The 24,222-nt window shown below is 44.3% G+C and overlaps 1 protein-coding gene across 8 annotated transcripts in view; it reads left to right on the top strand.

The window, feature by feature from the left end:
• Positions 1-10,288, top strand: part of TJP1 (tight junction protein 1) — a 250,808-nt gene extending 240,520 nt beyond the window's left edge. For 5 of the 8 annotated variants that reach the window (XM_029064656.2, XM_029064649.2, XM_029064653.1 and 2 more), the window contains 2 exons: positions 2,996-3,139; positions 8,709-10,288. In XM_029064656.2, the coding sequence (XP_028920489.1) occupies positions 2,996-3,139; positions 8,709-8,803 (239 nt within the window). In that variant the 3' untranslated portion in view covers positions 8,804-10,288. The remainder of the gene's footprint in view (positions 1-2,995; positions 3,140-8,708) is intronic. The other 3 variants (XM_029064657.2, XM_029064651.2, XM_029064650.2) reach the window with 2 other exon arrangements.
• Positions 10,289-24,222: the final 13,934 nt, after the last annotated feature.

The following is a 24,222-nucleotide window of genomic DNA, read 5'->3' as shown; positions in this document are numbered from 1 at the left end:
TCTGGCTGCATATTCTCAGTGTCATTTGTGGGCTTCTCCTCTGCCTACCTCCCGCTAACTGTGGGTACCCCTCAGGGTTCAGTTTTGGGTCCCTTCTATTCACCATCTGCACCCATTCCCTTGGAGAATTCACTCACTTGCATGGCTTCCACCTACCACCTCTATGCGGACGATTCCCAACGCTACAACTCCAGCCCTGATTTCTCTCCCTCTCCTTAGCCTCACATTTCCTCCTGTTTTCAAGACATCTCTATTTGGATGTCCTGCTGTCATCTCAAACCCAACATGTCCAAAGCAGAACTCCTTATCTTCTCACCCAAACTCTGTCCTTCCCCTGACTTGTCCATCACTGAAGACAGTACCACCATCCTTCCTGTCTCACAGGCGTAGCATTATCCATGAGTCCTCTCACTCATTCAACCCATATAATCTATCACTAAATCCTGTCGGTTCAACCTTCACAACATTGCTAAAATCCGCCCATTCCTCTCCCTCCAAACTGCCAAAGTGTTAATCCAAACACTTATCCTAACCTGCCTTGATTACTGTATCAGCCTCCTTGCTGACCTCCCTGCCTCCCATTTTTCCCCTCTCCAGTCCATAGTTCACTCTGCTACCTGGATCATTTTTCTACAAAAACATTCAGTCCATGTTTCCTCACTCCTCAAGAACCTCTAGTAGTTGCCCATCCACCTCTGCATGTTGATGAAGGTATTTGTTAAGTGCTTACTATGTGCCAAGCACCATTCTAAGCACTGGGGTAGATACAAGGTAGTCAGTTGTTCCATTTGTGGCTCTCAGTCTTAATCCCCATTCTACAGATTAGGTCCCTGAGGCACAGAGAAGTTAAGTGACTTGCCCAAAGTCACACAGCTGAGAAGTGGCGGAGCCGAGATTAGAACCCAAGCCCGGGCTCTTTCCACTAAGCCATGAAACTCCTTACCATCAGGTTAAAAAGCACTCACTCACCGTGCCCCCTCCTACCTCCCTTCAATACTTGCCTACTACAACCCAGTCAGCACAATTTGCTCTACTAATGCCAGCCTATTCACTGTACCTTGATCTCGTCCATCTCACCACCAACCTCTTGCCCACATCCTGCCTCTGACCTGGGTCACTTTCGCCTTTCATATCCGACGGACCATTGCTCTCCCCACCTTCAAAGCCTTATTAAAGGAAGATGTCCTCCAAGAGACCTTCCCTGACTAAGCCCTCATTTCCTCTTTTCCCACACCCTTCTATGTCACCCTGATTTGCTTCCTTTATTGACCACTCCTACCCTCAGTTTACATGTATATGTCCAATTTATATATATTAATGTCTTTCTCCCCCTCTAGACTGTAAGCTTGTTGTGAGGAAGAAATGTGTCGGTTATATTGTTTGTACTCTCCCAAGTGCTTAGAACAGTGCCTTTTATAGCTAAGTGCCCAATAGATACAATTTGATTGGTACTGTGGTAGAACCACCAGCTAGGAGTTGCTGAAGTTAAAGTACTCTTGGTATGGTTCGCAGTCTTGTATTTTTGGGACTGTGGAATAACCTCGCCTAATTAAATTACAAAATGAAACATTGGTTACCCAGCACTTTAGAAGAATTTAGCGAGCTATGATACAGTAAATGGTTTCTCTGGACCACTTTCTAAGCCTACTGAAACCACTGTTTCAGTTGTTGCTGTTTCACCTTCCTAGAAGTTATATTTTTATTTTAAGACTTTAATATTGTCTGATATTCTCAAATGCTTTTTTAAATAATCATCTGCTAAGGCACCCACTAACTCATTCAGACTCATGGTGTCCCTGTGAAGCCTGGGAATGACGAGGGAATTAATCTGTGCAAATAAGTCATGTAACAAATTGGAATGGATTAAGTAGTTAAAACTTAATTCTCCAGTTCCACACTTTTTTCTCCCCATCAGATTACCTTCTCTGCAGGTTGAAAGAAGCAGTCAGAAAATGCTTAACAGGGGCTGTGCTAACTTTTAAATCTGATGCACTGTTGGATAGCAGTGATTTGATAGAACCATTGCCTGTCTACCATAGGGCTTAGTATCGTGTTTGGCACATGATAAGCTCTTAAATACCACTGTTATATATTTCATCGTTATTATCATCATTATTACCATCATCTTCATTATTGTTACCCAAAGGCATCTTGCATTTGGTGATTTTAGCTTGTAAAGGCAGATTACATAACTGTAATACATACAGGTGAAAATCCTGATAAATCGTAAACTTTGAGTTAAAGGAGTTAGGAAAATTATTTCGTTGCAGTGAATTCCTTATGCCGCAATTGAGTGGAAAAACTGTTTTGAATGTAGCCTTTAAATCATTTAGGCCTTCCAATGAAGAAATAATTGAGAAGGAAACATTGGGTCTCAAACCGATTGAGAACTGTCTCATTCATTGATTGCGTTACCTCCTTGCCATTTTAATTTTTTTGCTGTAGGCCAGGAAAAAGGATCGCAGATGAAGTCCTGGCATCTGGGCTGGTAGTCTTATTTCCCTTTTGAGGCAGATATGATAGGGCTCCCTAACCTCAAAATCTTCTCGGGTCCCGAGGGTGGCGATGTCTCCCCTCCTTCTCTCCCCCGGCTCGTTTCCCTGCCTTGCCTCAGACTATGGTGTGGTCTTCTGGCTAGAGGAAAGTCCAGTAATCAACTCCAGTCTTTAGCCTCTGTCTTGAATGTCTTTGTTTCAATTCATTCCCATTTTCCCAAAGTCATCCTGGAAGACCGTTTGTAGGACCAGTATGAATCCACCCCCTAAAGCCTACAGTTTGAGAGCCCTCTTGAATAATGTCGCAGCCTCAATAAAGAGGCGTGAGCCTGAGGGGTTGCCCTGGCCATGGTGGGGCGACGCAGGTCAGGGAAAAATCAGCGCCATTGCAGGGGCGGTGAACTCCCACCCGTGAGCAGGTGATAACCGCGGGTAGAATGTGTACAGGGTGGCTACCAAGCATGACTTAGCTAACTGTGAAACTTGTCTCTGACTTCCAGGCGAAACCCTGCTCAGCCCTCTAGTTATGTGTGGACCCCACGGACTAAAGTTCCTGAAGCCAGTGGAGCTGCGCTTACCACACTGTGCGTCTATGACTCCTGATGGTTGGTCTTTTGCTCTAAAATCATCCGACTCCTCGTCGGGTATGCTGTCCTCCCTCTGTCCTTTTGGGGCTTTTGGGTGCTTCGTGGAATTGATTCCCTGGGCTAACGATGGTCGCGTAATTACATTTGTCATCACACTTGGTGTGCCTCTTTCCGTTCCATTACCAGCATTCCCCAGATTTATTCGTCATAAAATTGCTCTCAGTTCTCCCCGAACGGGGGCTTTCACTATGTGTTTTGGAGAGAATGCCGTTAGTGGATTAGGGGTTGTTCTTCCTGCAGTGTATGTCTGTAGCGGTGGTAACAGTGATATTTCTTAAGCCTTTATTGAGTGTAATACACTGTACCAGGGGCTTGGGAGAGTTCAGCGGAAATACAAGATGCATTCACTGCCTAGAGGAGTGTGCACTCAAACGGGGAGACGGACACAAAATATTTGCAAATAGAGGAAGCTGACTGAATAAATGTTCAGTTGACCATCCGTATGCACACGCGTGCTGAGGATGGGTATATGTAAATACATAGAGGCACGGGCAGTACGATACAAATGGGGTGGGTGTTAGGAGTTAATTGGGGAAAGATGGAGGAAGTGGAAATTTCAGAAAGTTTTTAAAGGGTGGGAGGGCTGAGTTCTAGCACTCTGTGGGCACAAGGGGCAGGGAAGGAGTTTCAGGCTGGGGAGAGTGTGAGCAAGAGATTGGAGGCAGGGAAGATGAGAGTAGGGTATGGAAGGAGTTGAGCTGGGAAATGCCAGGTGAGAAGTGGGTGGCAGTAAAGTGGAAAAGTAGGGGAGAGACTTGAAGGTACTGGTAAAGAGTGGAGAGAGAGCGATAGCCTTTGGAAGTGTTTGAAGAATGGGAAGTTTTATGCTAAGGCAGATGAACATTCCATCTGTAAAAATAGAATCACTCAGTTCATCAGTGGTATTTGTGTGCAGAGCACTGTACTAGGCACTTAGAGTACAGTGCAATAGAATTGGTCAACGTGGTCCCTGCCCACAACAAACTTACAGTGTAGAGGGAATGCAGTGTGATAATGGAAGAATAGGATTTGCACACCTACTCAGCATCAGTCAAGGTGCTCGTTCTGCTATAACTCATCTTTCAGGAATGTGACTCCTGTATTATAGGAGACCTGAGTGTATCGTTAATCATTATGTGTTGATGGTTGTTAATATGGTAAGGTAGAAAATTTCTATTTTCAAATCAATCAAAAGTATCAGATTCGCCTTTTTGAAATGCATTTGATATCTTGTCTTTTAAGTGTATAGGTTATTGAATCTACTGAATCTATCACTTTTGCAAAATGCAATAATTAATTGAATTTGCCATTAACCATAGGTGGCTTTGAATTAAATGTGTTTTTCTGTTTGTTTTGGGGAGTTTTTTTTGTAAGTTAAAATGCTTTCCTCCACAGCTGACCCCATCAGCAAGAGGTTTTGATTTTTGTTTTAGGTTTTTGGGTTTTTTTTCCTGCCAGGCCATTTTTGAGGAGCTGAAAGGGAAGCTGGGTCGGACCACCTTGGAGTAGCAGCTTCCCGCTGCTCTTCAAGGTTGCTGTGGCTCTTGGGTACCATAGTACTGCCAAACCTCTGGAGCCAGGAGAGCTGGGGAGATGGGGCAGTGTCTCACAAGGCTTTGGGGACTGAATAATAATAATAATAATGATAGTATTTGTTAAGCGCTTACTATGTGCCAAGCACTGTTCTAAGCACCGGGGGAGATACAGGGTTATCAGGTTGTCCCACGTGAGGCTGACAGTTTTAATCCCCATTTTCCAGATGAGGTAACTGAGGCACAGAGAAGTTAAGTGACTTGCCCAGAGTCACACAGCTGACAGGTGGCGGAGCCGGGGTTAGACCATGACCTCTGACTCCTAAGCCCGGGCTCTTTCCACTGAGCCACGCTGCTTCTCCAATCTTGGGCTACCCAGGCACCACCGGTAGTTTGAGGCTCCTCACAGTTGAGGAGGATCGGGATGGCCAGTTGGCCTGGTGGCCCTTACAGCTGGATCATGGGCAGTAGTTTCTTCTACACACCATGGAGTCCGTGGCTTAGTGGAAGGAACCAGGGTTTGGGAGTCAGAGGATGCGGGTTCTGATCTCGACTCCACCACCTGTCAGCTGTGTGACCTTGGGCCAGCCACTTCACTTCTCTGTTACTCAGTTACCTCATCTGTAAAACAGGGATTAAGAGTGCGGGCCCCATGTGGGATAATCCAATTACCTTGCATATTCCCCAGTGTTTACAACAGTGCTTGGCACATAGTAAGTGCTTAACAAATACCATCATTATTATTAGTATTTTCAAGGTCCAAGGTAGGAAGTGGGAGAAAGAAGGCCCCAAGTCCTGGTTCAGGTCAAAACAGAATGAAAAAGCTATCAATTGCCCCATGATCGAGCCTGCTATTTCTGAACACTCAGGTTCTTTAGGGATAAAGTAAACTAGAGCTAGCTCAACTTCAATAGAACTGAAGTTGGATTTAGAAGTTGACCTGGGGGTTTAAGGTAGGCATAGATGTAAGGTTATTTTTTTTTTATTTCCAGCTTTATATGTAACCATATTGAATGACTTCTAGAATTTTCCCTATTTAATGAGAGGGCTATCTGTGCTTTGGTCTTCTCTCCAGTGTAGTTTTTAATAATGGCCGGCTAAGGTTTGTGCCTGTTCTTCTGATCTTTCAGCTGTTGTTTTTGAAGCTGCTCCTTCAATGCCGAGTCTCTCACCCAAAGTTAAGGCCCAGCATTGATACGACCTCTTTTAACCGTTGGAACACTCACCATGGGGAATCAGTCTTCTCTTTTCAACCATTGTCTGCATTGGCTTTTAATGTAGAGCTGCTATAGCTCAGGCTTTAGGTTTGACACATACTTCGAACACCTTCTAACACCTCAAATTCACCTAGAGTACATCACTTTATAGCTGTTTCCCCAATAAACAGGAACAATAAGACTGGGTTGTTGAATTGGAGCTCCTCAGTATGTAAATCTGTAATGAGTGGAGTTTTCAGCAGTTTAAGGGTGCTACTCCTAAACCTGTAGATACTAAATCTGTAAAACCTTCACTTTATTAGGATGAGGGTGGCTGATCGAGGGGACGTAGTCATCGGCTAAAGCAAAATCGAGGCATATTGTCCAGCCTGAATTTTGCCCTGTCGTCCCCCACCTGTCATCCTTCCCTCAATTAATTAACTAGAGCTTGGCCGTCAAAAACAAATGAGCTAGAAAATGCTCAGGGTGGTAAATTACACAAACCTTATAGTTGCCTGTGGTTATGCTCATGCTACCACCATATGATCCAAGCACTTAACATATCTGACTGCTGCATCAGCCTCCTCACTGACCTCCTTGCCTCCTGTCTCTCCCAATTCCAGTCCTCACTTCACTCTGTTACCTATTTCCCTAAAAAAAACTTTCAGTCCATCTCTCCCCACTCCTCGATAACTTCCAGTAGTTGCTCACCCACCTCCACATCAAACAGAAACTCCTCACCACTGGTTTTAGAGCACTCAAATCAGCCTGCCTCCTCCTTCCTCACATTGCTGCTCTCCAACTACAGCCCAGCCCACACACTTCTCTCTTCTAATGCCAACCTACTCACTGTACCTCGGTCTCTTCTCTCTTGCCGCCAAACCGTTGCCCATTTCCTCCCTTCTGTCCTGTAGCTCCCTCCTTCCTCATACCAGATAGAGAAGCGGTATGGCCTAGGGGATAGAGCATGGGCCTGGGGTCCAGAAGGGCCTGGGGTCCAGAAGGACCTGGGTCCTAATTCCAGGTCCATCACTGTTCGCTGTGTGACCTTGGACAAGTCACTTCACTTCTCTGGGCCTCAGTTGCCTCATCTGTAAAGTGGAGATTAAGAGGGTGAGCCCCATATGGGACATAAACCTGATTTGTATGTATCTACCTCAGTGCTTAATACAGTGCCTGACCCAGAGTAGGTACTTAAATACTATAAGAAAGACCCCCACACACACACCTCTCCCCATCTTCAAAGCTGTATTAAAATCATATCTCCTTCAAGAAGCCTTTCCAGACCAAGCCCACATTTCTCTTTCTCCCATCTGCATCGCGTAGGCATTTAGATCTGCACCTTTGTAAGGCCTTGAGAGTCACCCCACACGCATCCTCACAGCACTTGTCTGTATCCATTTCAGTGCGTTTCCCCATCCAGACTATAAGCTCCATGTGCCTTGTGGGTAACTCTATTATATTATGCTCCTCCAAAAGCTTAATACAGTGATCTGCACAGAGTAAGCACACAATAATATGATCATACAGTACAGCTGGCCAGGTTATAATAATCATAATCATGGTGGTATTTAAATTCTTACTATGTGTCAAGCACTGTACAGAGGGTTGGAGTAGATATGATAGTCAAGCCCACCACAGTTCCTGTCCCACAAGGGGCTCACAGTAGCTCATTGTGGGTGGGAAGTGTGTGTATTGTTCTATTGTACTTTCCCAAGCACTTAATACAGTGCTTTGCACACTAGTGCTCAATGAATACGATTGAATGAATGAATGAATTCATGGGGAGGGAGAATGAGATATGGAAACTGAGGCTTGAGAATCAGTCGATCGTATTTATTGAGTGCTTACTGTGTGCAGAGCACTGTATTAAGCAATTGAGAGGGTACAGTATATGTAACAGACACATTCCCCACCCACAACAAACTACAGTGTAGAGGGTTATTTGCCCAAGATCACCCAGCTGGCAAGTGGCAGAGCTAAGATTAGGTCCCTGGTCCTCTGACTCCCAGCCCATGCTCTTTCCATCAGGCCACTCTTCTTTCAACTTCCTACTCTTCCAAATAATTTTGCCCCACTCTCAGTGAATACAAAAACAAGTTCCTCTGAACCCTGTGGTCCACAGACTACTGGCTTTCTAGTTTTAGTTACAAAATGGGAATGATTTGCCTTTACATGCCCACCTTTTGCAGATAGACGTGAACCTCAACTCATCTAGATTCTTCATAAGCAGAACCAAGAGTCGAGACACCGCAGACATAATCGGCTCATTTTATTTGTCATTGCTTATTTCCTACAGACACGAATACTCTTGTTCGCTCTTAATCCTATTTTCCCACCTAAACCCCTAAGATCTCTTTGGGGTTGCTTCTTGCAATATTTTCTTCTTAGCTTTAGGACTCCATGTCTTTTTGGACAGCGTTTCAGAAATGGAGGCAATCTTTTAAAAATAGGAATGTATTCTATCCACCAGTCAAGATGGGTAGGTAGCACCCTGAATTGAGGGCTTTCCAGCCCTTTTTCAGTCCCTCGGGTTCGCACATCTGGAATGTAAAAATTTCTGAGTTCCTTCCTTGTCCAGTGCCATTATGCTTCCTATAGTCTGTAAAGTTGACCTAATGAGACAGTACATTCTTTTCCTAAAGAAGGTAAATGAGAAGGTAAAGAAATTCGGCTTGGATTATTCAACTAGAAATGCTCAGGCACCATTGGCTTGGTTTTGAAATATAATATCAAGGGGAATGCCACTGGTTTATTGTGCTCAAGCGTTAAAGGAAAAAGTGTATCCTGTTGGGATTTATGGAGATTGAAAAAGGATTTGTTACAAGAAAGCTAATAAAGTTTGTTTTCTTCCCTTAGGTGACCCTAAAACCTGGCAGAATAAGTCTCTTCCTGGAGATCCTAATTATCTTGTTGGAGCAAACTGTGTTTCCGTGCTGATTGACCACTTCTAATCCTTAAAACAGAAGCTTGATAAAATAATGTGAAACTGGGTTAGACTTAATGAATCGAAATCGAACCACTCTCTCTAGTATTATGCATTCATATAAGTGATGCTGGGACTTCTTGGTGTTAAGCATTTTGGTTCGACTGATGACGGTGAGCAAGTTCACCCTTGAACCCACGCTCAGTCAGACATGCTGCAAGCTGCAGAGATGGGATGGGGGAAAGTAGCTGAAGTTTTGGAAAGTGACTGGGATTCTCTGATACTTTGCTTTGTGATGGAATTGTATTTTAAGGTTGTTTTTTGTTTTTGTTTTGTTTTATTTTGAATCGGCACTGCGACTTCTGCCTAGGTGGATTTCACTCCATTACCAATAAGGGGATGGGATGCATTTTTGGTTGAATATTATCTCCTTAAATTAATGGGTAGAAATACAGCATTTTGGCCCCCGATTGGTTTGGGCATTTTTCACATGCACAGAGTATTCAGTGAATGAATGAATGTTTTGAAACACCAGTGTGTAGTTAGTGTGTTAGAGGAAATAGCATCCTGCCCCTGGGGCAGGTTGGCATTACTTTGGCAGGCAAGTAAGAGCAAGTTGACCAACTGTACGTGAAAACACTTGAGTCGTTGGGAAGAATACAAAGCATCTGAGACTATGGTTCAGTGGCCACTAAGGATTTTGTAAATTAACCTTATTACTACAGACATATTAACCAGCAGGGATGCCTTACCCTCTTGTTTTTAATAGTCTTAGTTCAACCTAGCTCTGTATTACTAAGTTTGTACGGCTTTTGTGCTTATATGGATACAGTAATATATCATGAGACAGACTGAGAAAATAACTAATTTTGAACTCTTGTTGGTTTAAAAAAAAGTATGAGCGATCAGCCTGAAAAGAACCAGAAGAAAATGATGGTATGGTTTTTTTTGCTATGCATTGAAAATTTATTGAAAATGTTATAAGGATGCTTGTACATAATGCGTGCATACCACTTTTGTTCTTGGTTTGTAAATTAACTTTTATAAACTTTACCTTTTTTATATATATAAAAACAAAACCAAGTTTCTTAAGGGTATCTTTGTATTCTCTCCTATACCTTTTGAGCCTTGAACTTCAACATCTGCAGCAATAAAGCAGCATTTTTATGATCCAAAAGCGAGGACATTTTTTAGAAAAAAAAATGCACAGTTGTTACATTTTTAAGTGCTGCATTTAAAAACATTCAGAATTCTCTAGTTTCATTAAATTCTTGAAAAGTATCCCTACTGTAATTTGTGATACAAATGCTGTACTATGTGCCCTGAAATGTATTTTTTTACTAATAGACAATTTATTATGGCACATCAGCACAATTTCTGTTTAGATAATATACCACGGCATTCTGTTAATCAGTTATTAGCTATTCAAGTGTGGCCTCTTTTTTTCTTTGCAGTTATTAAAAATTTCAAATTTCTAAATCTACAAAATAAAACTTTTTAAAATAAATACAAATTTTGTGTCCGGTTTCTTGTTTGACTTCATCTGATAAGCTTCATGGGGTATTCTTTTTTTTCCCCTCCCTATGTTTCTCCGCCTATCATCTTTCTTCATCTCTTCTCCTCCGCCCCCCTCACCAAAAAGCCCTCCAAACTCATTGCTCCTTAATAATTATGGTATTTGTTAAGCGCTTACTATGTGCCAAGCACTGTGGGTCTCTTCTTTGTATGGAGTGTTTATTTACCTTTGAGGGAGGGGCATCCAATCTGTTCACAGATGCCACCAATACTTTGTCGATCTGTTCAACCGACGATTCCTGCTGGTAACAGAGGAATATCATTTAGGATGCTGGATCCAGCGTTTGTGTTAAATGGTCTAGTCGATCTCTGCCTCTGAACTTTATTCAGAATATATTCTGGCTCACCTGTTATATTTACGGTATCAATTGCTGTCGAGTTTCAAAGTTGGCACTAGTAACTGGGAGCAATAAATATAAAAGTGAAGTTGAAAAGGGAGAAGCATGAGATCTCCCTCAGGTGCCATGCATGAAAAAACTGTCCTCTGAAAATTGCTGTTTCTGCCCCTCTGCTACACTGAGCAAATTTAGTAACCTTTTTATTGTCTAATTAGTCTGCCTTGCCTTTATCTCCTAGCTTCCTATTTCTAGGCTCCTGAAGGTTAGACTTGACTTTACTTCACCGGCTTTGTTAGTTGTTCTCCATGAGTTAATGATTAATGAGTTAATCATTGAGTTAATGATGGTATTTAAGTGCTTACTTTGTGTCAAGCACTGTTCTAAGCACTGGAGTAAATGCATGCTAATCAGATTGGACACAGACCCTATCCCAAGTAGGGTCCACAGTCTTAATCCCTTTTTACCGATGAGGTAATTGAGGCACCGAGAAGTGAAGTGACTTGCCCCGGGTCACACAAGTGACAGAGCCGGGATTAGAACCCAGATCCTCTGACTCCCAGGTCCGTGCTCCAACCACCAGGCCACCTTCTGCTATTACCCCTCTCCTCTCAGATGATATAATTTGGTGGTTGCAAGCACATTGGCTGTGTGTCAGGACCTGGGTGGTCATGTTGTTTTGCTTTCTTTCCCTCTAGATCATAAGCTTGTTTGGGCAGGGAATGTGCCTCCTATACTATTATATTGTACTTTTCCAAGCACTTAATACAATGCTCTCTGCACAGAGTAAGCGCTCAATAAATACGATTTGACTGACTGCATTTTGAGAACCATTTGGGTGACACTGAAAATGCTTGAAAACAAGATGATACCATCTATGGTAGAAGATTGGACCCCAGAAGATAGAAGCAGTGTGGCCTAATGGACAAAGCATGGGCCTGGGAGTCAGAGGACCTGGGTTCTAATCCTGACTCTGCCACTTACCTGTTGTGTGACTTTGGGCAAGTCATTTCACTTCTCAGTGCCTCAGTTGCCTCATCTGTAAAATGGGGATTCAATATCTGTCCCTCCTGCTTGGACTGTGAGTTCCACGTTTACAGGGACTGTGTCCCACTGGAATGATTTGTATCTACCCCAGTGGTTAGAACAGTACTTGCCACATAGTAAGTGCTTAGCAAACAGCAAATTAGTATTAAATTATTTTGACACATAGTAAGTGACACAAGTACCATTAAAAAAGGTCACTTCATTCAATAGTATTTATTGAGCGCTTACTATGTGCAGAGCACTGTACTGAGCGCTTGGACCTCAGAGACAGACAATCTCTGCCTAATAACGGGCTCATAGTCTAAACTGAGAGACTGTGTCTGATCTAATTATCCTGTATATACCCCAGCATTTCACATAATTCTTGGCACATAGTACATTAGTAACAAATATCCCTGTTAATATTATTTTTGTAGAAACATCAGGATCCAGTCAGTAATGGCCCACAAGGCATTCAGGAGTTGGGAGACCAGATACCTTTATTCCCCATATTACAGGTTGGGAAACTGAGATGGGGAAGGGTTTTGGGATTTGTTCCACAGAACAGGCGACTGACAGAACTGGGATTAGAATTGGGCAGTCCTGATTTGCAATCCTGTTTGTTTTTTTTTCACCAGTCTATCCTCTTTGATTCCATTTTCTCTCACTACCTGCATCAGTGGACATTGTAAATTCACAGTGTTCTCAGGTCTGTTACCAGTGAAGAGTCTAAGTTCTTTAAAGAATGGTGAATAACCTCTTGTTTAGCTTTATTATTTAGTAGCTCCATGTCACCCATGCAAAGTGTTTCAAGAGGCTTGTGTTTCCATAAAGAAAAAGGCAATGACCTTTTCAGTTCCCGGCTGAATGCCTGCAGGACTCTTAATGATATCCTCAATTTGGTGAGTTGGATGATTTTTCTATAAGCGGATTCAGGTGTAAGTTTCCAAGGCCCTTATTGTTGTATGCCCAAGCAGGGCATTAAGAGAGAAAGGTTGAATAAGGTTGAACTTACCATACATTCCTCTTTCATCCTTCCATTTTGATGTAGAAAACTTGGTCTGAGAAGCTTTCAGTGGCCAAAAAGGGCAGGTAACCGCTTTGATTACGTGCTCTGTAATCAATCGGTATTTATTGAGCACTTGTGTGCTGAGCACCGTACTAAGCGCTTGGGAGAGTACAACAGAACAGAGTTGATACATACATTCCCTGCCCACAATGAGCTTAAGGTCTAGAGAAAGGGACAGACATGAATATAAATAAATACATTATGGGTATGTAATAACGTATAAAGCGCTTTGTGCCCGGCACTATACTAAGCCTTGGGGTGGATACAAGCAAATCGGGTTGGACACTGTCCCTGTCCCTTGTAGGGCTCACAGTCTTAATCCCCATTTTACAGATGAGGTAAGTGAGACCCAGAGAGGTGAAGTGACTTGCTCAAGGTCACACAGCAGCTGTGAGCTTGCTGTGGGCAGAGATTGTCTCTATTGCTGCACTGTACTTTCCAAGTGCTTTATATAGTGCTCTGCCCACAGTAAGCGTTCAATAAATACGATTGAATGAAAGAATGAACGAGGGGAAGTAAGGGCTTAGTCGGGGAAGGGCTCTTGGAGGAGATCCATATTTGAACTACTTGGTATTTGAAGATAAGAATAAAATACTCAACCCCTAAAGGAGGAGAAAGCTGGCCTGTGAGATGGAGCGAGCTGGTGGGAGAAGCCAGGAAGCCGGAGGTGAGGCCTTGGATGCTCCGTAGATATGGAGCCTGGAAGACCTGGTGGAGGAAGAGGCACATTGCCTTTTGGCCATTTCTGGCGTTTCCAGGAACCGAGTCCACCAAGGCCATGGTGAGCAGGGACTCCCCAGTCCTGCTCTCATCCCTTGAGCAGAAGCAGCGTGGCCTCGTAGAAAGAGCTCAGGCCTGGGAGTCGGAGGACCTGGGTTCTAATCCCGGCCCCTCCACTTGTGTGTGGTGTGACTTGGAGCAAGCCGCACGGCTTCTCTGGGCCTCAGTTCCCTCATCTGTGAAATGGGAATTGAGATGGAGCCCCGTGTGGGACGGTGACTATGTCCCACCTTATTGTATCTACCCCAGCACTTAGTACAGTGCTTGACACATAGTAAGCACTTAACAGAAACCACAATTATCTGCATTATTATTACTTCCCTTAATCAGAGGTATCTATTGAGCATTTACTGAGTGCAGAGCACTATAATAAGTGTTTGGGAAAGTACAGTACACAGAGTTGGTAGACACACTCTACCTGCAACAAGCTTATGGTCTAGAGGGGTTTGAACCTTCCAAGGAGTTCTGTGAAAGGCTCAACCAACCCTGTTGTTATAGTGCAAGGGGAAGCATTTTGTTCATTTCATCGTATTTATTGAGCGCTTACTGTGTGCAAAGCAGCATGGCCAATGGATAGGTCACAGGCTTGGAAGTCAGAAGGACCTGAGTTCTAATCCAGATCTGCCACCTGTCTGCTGAGTGACCTTGGGCAAGTCACTTCACTTCCTCTGTGCCTCAGTTACCTCATCTAAAAATGGGGATTAAGACTGTGAGCCCCTTGTGAGACAGGAACTGTGTCCAACCTAATTAGCTTGTGCCAACCCTAGTGATAAGAACAGTGCCTGACTTAGTAAGCGCTGAACAAATATCATAAAAAAAAAAACTCTGTTGTATTATACTCTCCCTAGCACTTTAATACAGTGCCCTGCACACATTAAGAGCTCAATAAATACCACTGATCGATGCCTCATTCTCTCCACATTCCAAGACAAGTGTGAAAGACTTTACACCACAAGAAACAAACTTCAAAAGATGGAGCAATTTGGAGATGTGCCACAGGGGTGACAAACTGCACACAATCAGAAAGTGCAGCCCTGCCGACATGAGCTGAAACATCTGCTTCCAATGAGACAGGCCTGGCTAATTTTGACCTTCAGATTCACATGAATTGTTAAGGAGGTTTGGAGGAGGGGGTAAAGTGAGATCCTGGCTGGAAGCTCGATCCATATTTTACTTTCTGCTTTTCATCTCTCGCCTTATTATAAACTACTTCTCTCAACCACCCTTGGCTTCTGGAAGAAGGGGGAGCCCAGGGGTGTCCATGGACAGGGTAGAGGGGGAGGAAAAGGAAGCAGGGAGCTGAGGAAGGGAGGACTGGATAGCCTAAATGATGGATGGTTTGGATAGCATAACACCACCTGGCCTTCGTTGCTACTCAGGGCCTGGCCCCTAGCCCTGCTGCAGTTCTCATTATTTCATTCTTTTCCCAACAGTGACAAATGGTTCACTCCGGCGACAGCCACTGCTTCGATTTCCCTCGGTTCTCGGCTGCCAGAAATCTTAGCGAACAGCTGAACCTTACTTTTCCTCAACACCTCACAAATCTTCAGATGGGACATGTCCTCCTTCCCAGGTGGAAGTGCTGCTTTGTAAGAAAGGGGGAAGCAGTGTGGCATAGGGGATAGAGCAAGGGAGTCAGAAGGTCTATTCCTGGCTCTGCCACTTGTCTGCTGTGTGGCTTTGGGCAAATCATTTCACTTCTTTGTGCCTCAGTTCCCTCATCTGTAAAATGGGGATTACGACTGTGAGCCCCATTTGGGACGGGAACTGTGTCCCACCCGATTTGCTTCTATCCACCCCAGTGCTTAGTACTCTGCCTGCCACATTGTAAGCACTTAATAAATACCATAATAATAATAATAATAAGACCTGAAAAGTGTTTTAAAGCTGTGCTACTCTCCAGCTCACTCTCTGGGCTCCCCCAAAATCGTCTGAACTGTACCTTTCTTTCTCAACTCTCCCATCTCTCTCCCCAAATTCATGCTGGACCTCCCTCTCCCCTCATATTCATAGCCCTACTGAACATCTTTCTCCTCCAACAAGCCACTCCCGGATTATTTCCAGCCCCCCAGGCTGTATAATGATAATAATAATTATGGTATTTGTTAAGCACTTACTATGTGCCAAATATTGTTCTAAATGCTGGGGTAGATACAAGGTAATCAGGTTGTCCCACGTGGGACTCACAATCTTAATCCCCATTTTACAGATGAGGTAACTGAGGTACAGAGAAGATAAGTGATTTACCCAAGGTCACACAGTGGCAGAGGGGGATTAGAATTCACAACCTCTGAGCCCACTGACCATCTCATTCAGTCAATTGTAGTTCTTGAGCGCTCACTGTGTGCAGAGCATTGTACTAGGCTCTTGGGAGAGTACATTATAACAGAGTTGCTAGGCGTGTACCCTCCGCAGAATGAGCTTACATTTACAAATTTATTGACGAATTTATCTAGGGCAGTAGATATGAGTCAAAATAACTGCATCTGTTAGGTGCCATGGACTATACTAAATGCTTGCGAAATTCAAAGTAAAGAAGAGTACCTTCCCCGTCCCCAAAGAGCTTTCTCTGATGGAACTTGACATAAAAATATTTACAAAGAGTTGACAAATAATTGAATGTACAATTGAATAAACATCTACCTATTGGTACTGAGGATTGTGGTGAGCCCCCAACCAGCTGCCTTATTAGTGGCTGTGTGTGAGCCCACGAACAATAAGAAGGAAGAGACTGGCAAAGGCATTGATGGGCTTTACCCGAGAGGTGATTGCCGGCCTGTGGCCTGTTCTACCCAGTAGCCAGCCTGGACCAGTCAATGACTGCATGTAGAGCCACATCTTCAATGCTTCAGGCAGGTTCATTCATTCAATAATATTTATTGACTGCTTACTATGTGCAGAGCACTGTACTAAGTGCTTGAAATGTCCAATTTGGCAACAGATAGAGACAATCCCTGCCCAATGACGGGCTCACAGTATAAACCGGGGAGACAGCAAAGCAAAACAACAAAAACAAGACAACATCATCAAGATGAATAGAATCAAGGAGATATACACCTTATTAACAAAATAAAGAGGGTAATATATACAAAGAGGGTGGACGGGGAGCAGAGGGAAAAGGGGGCTCATTCTGGGAAGGCTTCCTGGAGGAGATGAGCTCTCAGTAGGGCTTTGAAGAGGGGAAGAGAGTTAGTTTGGCAGAGGTGAGGAGGGAGGGCATTCCAGGTCAGTGGTAGGACGTTGGCCCAGGGGTCGACGGCGGGATAGGCGTGAACGGGGGACAGTGAGAAGGAGAGCGGCAGAGGAGCAGAGTGTACGGGGTGGGCAGTAGAAAGAGAGAAGGGAGATGAGGTAGGAGGGGACAAGGGGTTGGACAGCTTTGAAGGCAAGAATGAAAGGCAGGTGCGTTGCATCACGTGGAAATAGGTGGATCAGGCAGAGGAGGGGTAAGCGTTGAGGGAGAAGCACACAGAGGGAGGTACCTGCAGCAAAAGTAGCTGGAAAGCAGCACTTGGAAGCAGCAAGAAGAAACTTATCAGCAGATTGTGCTTCCTTGACCAACAGATTGGTATTGGACCCTTAGTGGAATGATTATGTTTATTTGTCACTCCCTTGCATGCTGTAAAACTAAGTAAAAAAACCTTTCCACAGTATCCTTGGAAAAGAAGGTTACTCTGGGTCACCAAGGCTCCCCCCCCCCCCCATCCAGGAAGGTCACTTGGGCAAATCAGTTCTCTGTTCCTCAGTTTCCTCAATTGTAAAATAGGATATCTGTTCTCCCTCCTCTTTAAACCCTTTACTTCTCTGTGGGACAAGGATTGTGTCTGACTTAAGTGTATCTACCCTGGTGCTTAGTACAGTTCCCAGCACATATAATTGCTTAACAAATACCATTTTTTTAAAAAGTATGAATTTGTATGTGCTTCCCTAAAACAGTTTTCCCTCTTTGGTCTGCTGAGGCAGTTGCTTCCTGTGTGCAGGGAAGGTTTTTCAGTGTCCTTGGCCTGCTCATTTAAAGGGTTGATCCTGGAGGACAGAGCCTCCAACTTTCTTTACAAGAGAGTCACTGAAGCCTGTAATGTCTCACTTCTTGCAAGAAGTAGCCATAAACGTTATTTAATTGATCTGCCCTTTTGGTAGACTTCTGGGGAGTTTTTTCTGGAGCTTAAAGGTGGCGTTTGCTGTCAGCTTGAGGAGCTAAGAGTCTTAGTCACAGCTGCTGGTTTTGATCCACTCTGGTTTAATAAGACACTCTGACCCTCACCCAAAGAAGCCCTGATTCTATTAAGCCAGATCAGCAAAATAGAAATTCCTCTAGGACACTGGTCCAGGCCAGTGCTCATGAAATTAAAGTCGGGGGGTGGGTTGAATGGATTCCAAAGCCAATGCAAAAAAAAAAAAGATTTTTGTACTAACAAATAGTTGCATTGCATCATCTGTGTTGGTGGAGATGGGTGGGTGATTCAAGTCCACTGGAACAGGCTATTAGGGAAAACAACTTGGATTTTTGCCTCATTCTAATTTTTACTATTTCCTAGACCAAAATGAGAAGCAGCGTGGCCTAGGTGACAGAGCACAGGTCTGGGAGTCAGAAGGACCTGGGTTCTAATCCTGACTCCGCCGTTCATCTGCTGGGTGACCTGGGACAGGTCGCTTCACTTTTCTGTGCCTCAGTTACCTCATCTGCAAAATGGGGGCTAAGACTGAGCGCCCCATGATGAGAGACATGGACGGTATCCAACCTGATTAGCTTGGATCTACCCCGGTGCTTAGTATAGTGCCTGGCAAAAAGTAAGCGCTTAACAAATATCACTTAAAAATTAGTGGTTTGATGTAGAGATTAGAGAAACTATGCTCTTGAACTCTTCTAATAAAAAAGCAGAAAGCATTCTCCACGCCTGCAATGAAATGATAGATCTGAATGGGCAGAAGGGGCTGCATCAATCCAAAACCAGAGCTCCCACCTTCTCCGAAGAGGTGAGCCAAGGCTAGATTGACTGGGGAATCTGCCTTTCCTGCAGCAGAGTGAACCGTAACCAGAAGAGGAGATACTTCTTTAGCATTACTTTGATTGGATCAAAGACCAATCTATCAGTCAATGGTATTTATTGAGCACTTATAATAATAATAGTATTTGTGAAGCGCTTACTATGTGCCAGGCACTGTACTAAGTGTTGTGGTGGATACAAGCAAATCAGGCTGGACACAGTCCCTGTCCCGCAAAGGGCTCACAGTCTTATTCCCCATTTTACAGATGGGGTAACTGAGGCACAGAGAAGTGAAGTGACTTGCTTAAGGTCACACAGCAGACAGGTGGCGGAGCTCCATGACCTCCTGATTCCCAGGCCCCTGCTCTATCCACTACGCCATGCTGCTTCCCTTATCGTATGCAGAATATTATACTAAACGCTTGGGAAAGTACAATACAATAGAGCTGGTAGACACTGTGAGCTCCCTCTAGGCAGTAAGCACCTTGTGGGTAGGGAATGTTTCTGTTTATTGTTATATTGTACTTTCCCAAGCTCTTAGTACAGTGTTCTGCACACAGTAAGTACTCAAATACAGTTGAATGGATGAATGAACATTCCTTGCCCACAATGTCCTTACAGTCTATGGTGGGAGACAGACATTAAAATCAATTACAGAATAAAGAAGTGGTAGAGAACAATGATATGTAGGTAAGTTTTGGGAGGTAGAGGTGATCCTTGATTATTTAATGTTTCATTTCCAACCATTTGTGGTAGGATCAGAGACTACTTGCCGAAAGAGATGCCTAATGTCTCTCAGTGGAACTTTTTTCAGACTTTCTAGCTGCCATCATTTAGAAAACTGTAAGTGTTCCACTTCTGAATTATTATTTAGCTGGAAAAAAATTGAGACCCTCATATCAAATCTGGGCGGACACCTCGTAATCCAAAATAAAGGGCAAAAGGCACTTAGTCACTTCTGCCTTCTAATACTTTCAGCGTCAGCAGACGGGGGCGATACCATCAGTCGTCTTAGATGAGCTTTCGGGAACCTACGGCTTGCAGGTCGGGGATGGGAAGCAGCGTGGCCTAGGGGATAGAGCACAGGGAGTCGGAAGGACCTGGGTTCTAATGCCTGCTCTGCCACTTGTCTGGCCCTCAATGTAGCCTCTGTCTGTGGGTGGAACAAGGGAGGGTAACAGTGGAGGGTAATGAAGCTGAGCTGCGGAACCAGGGAGGACAGAGAAGTGTTCTAAAGCCAATGGATCATCACGGGGCAGAGCCTCAGGCGCTGGGAGGTAGTGGCAGAAGACAGACTAGCTTGGTGCCCCCTCCTACCTCTCCACTCTTCTCCTACAACCCAACCCGCACACTTTACTCCTCTAATCCCACCTTCCTCACTGTACCTCAATCTTGTCTATCTCACCACCAACCTCTCACCCACATCCCGCCTCTGACCTGAAACATTCTCCCTCTTCAGATCCTACAGACAATTACCTTCCCTCCCTTCAAAGCCTTAAAGAAGATACATCTCCTCCAAGAGGACTTCCCCGATTAAGCCCTCATTTCCTTTTCTCCCGCTCCCTTCTGCGTCACCCTGATTTGCTCCCTTTATTCACCGGCCCCCAGTGCCAGAGCACTCATGTACGTAACCGTAATTTATTTATATTAATGTCTGTCTCCCACTCTAGACTTTAAGCTCTTTGTGGGCAGGGAATGTGTCTGTGATATTGTTATACTAATGTTGGTATTTGTTAAGCGCTTACTATGGGCAAAGCACTGTTCTAAGCACTGGGGTAGATACAGGGTAATCAGGTTGTCCCACTTGAGGCTCACAGTTAATCCCCATTTTCCAGATGAGGTAACTGAGGCACAGAGAAGTGAAGTGATTTGCCCACAATCACACAGCTGACAAGTGGCAGAGCTGGGATTCGAACCCATGACCTCTGACTCCCAAGCCCGGGCTCTTTCCACTGAGCTATGCTGCTTCTCATAAATAATAAGTATATTGTGCTTTTCCAAGCACCTAGTGTCGTGCTCTGCACCAGGTGAGTGCTCAATAAATACATTTGATTGGTAGATGGCATGAATAATATTGGTATTTGTTAAGCGCTTACTATGTGCAGAGCACTGTTCTAAGTGAATAATAATAATAATGTTGGTATTTGTTAAGCGCTTACTATGTGCCGAGCACTGTTCTAAGCGCTGGGGTAGACATAGGGGAATCAGGTTGTCCCACGTGGGGCTCACAGTCTTAATCCCCATTTTACAGATGAGGGAACTGAGGCACAGAGAAGTTAAGTGACTTGCCCACAGTCACACAGTCGACAAGTGGCAGAGCCGGGATTCGAACTCATGAGCCCTGACTCCAAAGCCCATGCTCTTTCCACTGAGCCACGCTGCTTCTCTAAGTGCTGGGGGAGATACAGGGTCATCAGGTTGTCCCACGTGAGGCTCACAGTCTTCATCCCCATTTTACAGACGAGGGAACTGAGGCACAGAGAAGTGAAGTGACTTGCCCACAGTCACACAGCTGACAGGTGGCAGAGCCTGGATTCGAACCCATGACCTCTGGCTCCCAAGCCCTAGCTCCTTCCACTGAGCCACGCTGCTTCTCTTGCTTCATGAAGGAAGCAAGACAGGGTTGAGATGGGGGCTGAGCCATCTAGAGCTCTCGAGGCCCCGCATGAAACTAGACAATGTCTCAACCTATGGGAGGGATGCGTGCCAACTTGTGCCAACCATATTAAGGTTAATTAGTCTTTGGAGAAGATCGTTGCCACAATTTTAGAAACTTGTGTGGTCACTTGTCTCGTGACTTGGCCGTCTCCCCTGCAGGCCTCTGCCCTTCACAGGTGCGAGCTTGTGAAAAGAGTATGGGTCTGGGAGTCGGAAGGTCATGGGTTCTAATCCCAGCACCATCACTTGTCTGCTGTGTGACCTTGGGCCAGTCACTTCACTTCTCCAGACCTCAGTTGCCCCATCTGTAAAATGGGGACCAAGACTGTGAGCCCAATGTGGGACAGGGATTGTGTCCAACCCAATATGCTTGTATTCCCCTCCGGTGCTTAGTACACTGCCTGGTACATAGTAAGCGTTTAACAAATATCACAATTATTAACAATCAATCAATTGTATTTAGAGAAGCAGTGTGGCTCAGTGGAAAAAGCACGGGCTTTGGAGTCAGAGGTCATGAGTTCGAATGCCAGCTCTGCCATTTGTCAGCTGTGTGACTGTGGGCAAGTCACTTAACTTCTCTGTGCCTCAGTTACCTCATCTGTAAAATGGGGATTAAGACTGTGAGCCCCACGTGGGACAACCTGATTCCCCTGTGTCTTCCCCAGCGCTTAGAACAGTGCTCTGCACATAGTAAGCGCTTAACAAATACCAACATTATTATTATTATTATTACTGAGCACTTATTGTGTAGAGAGCACTGTACTAAGTGCTTGGGAGAGTCTAATATATAGCTTCCAGTCCCAAACAAACACTGGACTGAGTCGACGCCTGATCTGTCTCCGCCTTGCAGGAAAGTTCTGCCAACCTGACAATAATGAAGAGAACACAAAGCTATTTGTTCCCTGCATGCATATATTATAATTGCTGTTAAGGTCTAAAAAGCAGAATAAACATCCCGATTATGGATATAAAGATCACTAATGGCAGAGAGGCACCAGGGGAATCTGGTTCACTGTTAGGAACCACAAAGGAATGCCAAATTTGAATCAACAAGGAAATTGGTTTCCACTCATTTGGCTCCACAACTTCCTCCAGGACATATTATAGATATATAGATATATATAGATATACGCATATGTCCTGGTGGGGGTTGCCTCTGACACTCAAAAAGCAGCAAGTTTCCAAGGTTGTGAGTTGCCTGGTCTGGACTTTTAGTGACTTGAACCAGTTTTGGGAGCTGAGGAAACAGGTCTATCCGTCACTGACTAGACTCGCTCTCCCTCTGTGGAGGGCTCCTTGCCCCGAGCGCGGAGAAATGGCTTGTAGGAGCTGGATTCCAGAATGAACGAGGGCACCGGGGTCCTCCTCTCTCCCTCCCCCGGACCACTCCACTTTCACTCCCTGTAAAGCCCACCCTCAAATCCTACCCCACTCAAAAAAATATTGCAAGGGTTTCCGTTCTGTGGAGCGCCAGGCTCGGATGTCTCCGATGTAATTTCAGCCCAGCCTTGCCCTAGTTTAAACGGCAATCTGGGGAAATTGGCAGCTCCGTTCCAACTGATCGCCGTGTCGGGAACCTTTCTCTCAGAGGCAGCCAGAGGGAAAGGGTTTCCTTTTCCCCCGATCCAATAAGTCCATTCTCTGGAAATGCCATATCAGTGCTATTATACAATTTCTATGCACATCTGTTTATTAAGACCAGATTAAATTTCGCCAGGCCCCCGGAACATAAGGCCGTGAGTTAAAGTTCACCCACTCAGCCGTATTTTGAGGCTCCGCACATGTGAAATACCATACCGCGAGACCATCGGCCACTCATCTTCGTGCGGTTATGACCCTCCGATCTGCTCAGTAATGAGCAAAACATGGGCAAGGCGACTATGTAAAGTGGACGGCATTAAAACTGACTGGTTGGCCCAGTTCCTCTAACCTGAAGCAGTGGTAAGAATGCCTTCAAACTCTTCTTGACAGTCCTCTGCTTCCATACCTGGGTTAATTGCTTTTTTAAAAAATGGTATTTGTTAAGCCCTTACTACATTCTAGGCACTGAACTAAGCACTGGAGTAGATGCCAACTAATCGAGTTGACACAGTCCCTGTCCCACACAGGGCTCACAGTCTTAATCCCCATTTTACAGATGAGGGAACTGAGGCTCAGAGAAGTGAAGTGATTTGCAGAAGGTCACAGAGCAGCTGTGAGCTTGTTATGGACAGGGATTGTCTCTCTTTTTTGCTGTATTGTACTTTCCAAGCACTTAGTACAGTGCTCTGCCCACAGTTAGTGCTCAATAAATAGGATTGAATGAAATACAATTGAATGAAAGTGGAAGATCTGAATTAGAACCCAGGTCCTTCTGACTATCTACAACACCATGCTGCTTCTGATTGAAGGAGGGTAGTTAGGAAATGTAGCATTCTAAGCCTCACTGTGTGGTGAGGCAGTGTGGCTTTATGGAAAGAGTTCGGCTTAGTGTAGAGTTCAGCGCTTAGAACGGTGTTTGACCCATAGAAAGCACTTAACAAATACTTGAAAGAAAGAAATGAGCAGCTTCTAATCCCAGCACCACCATTTACCTGCTGTGTGAACTTGGAAAACACACTTAACTTCTTTATCTATAAAACGGGGATTAAATAAATACTTGTTTTCCCTGTCTTTAAGGCTCTGAACCCTATGAGGGACAGCGACTGTGTCCGATCTGATAATCTTTTTACCCCAGAATTCAATACAATGCTTGGTACATAGTCAATGCTTGATATGCAGCATTATCTTATTATTAGGGAATAACTCACAAAAATGAAGCTTTAAAAGTATAAATATTTTGAGCGGAGCATTGATTAGCATTTTAAATTTTCCTTTAGCATCACTCAAATTACAGATGTTTATCTATAAATCTGTATTTGTTTCCATCCGATTCTGCTAAATCTCAGTGTTTTGTATTTATAAATTATTTGTTAAATTAATATATAAAACAATGATTAAATCATTTATTTTTATTAATGGCTACCTTCCCTCTACA

The sequence above is a fragment of the Ornithorhynchus anatinus genome, chromosome 5 (genome assembly GCF_004115215.2).
Source record: "Ornithorhynchus anatinus isolate Pmale09 chromosome 5, mOrnAna1.pri.v4, whole genome shotgun sequence".
NCBI lineage: Eukaryota > Metazoa > Chordata > Mammalia > Monotremata > Ornithorhynchidae > Ornithorhynchus > Ornithorhynchus anatinus.
The sequence above is the reverse complement of the archived record's forward strand: the minus strand, read 5'-3'. Positions and strand labels throughout refer to the sequence as shown.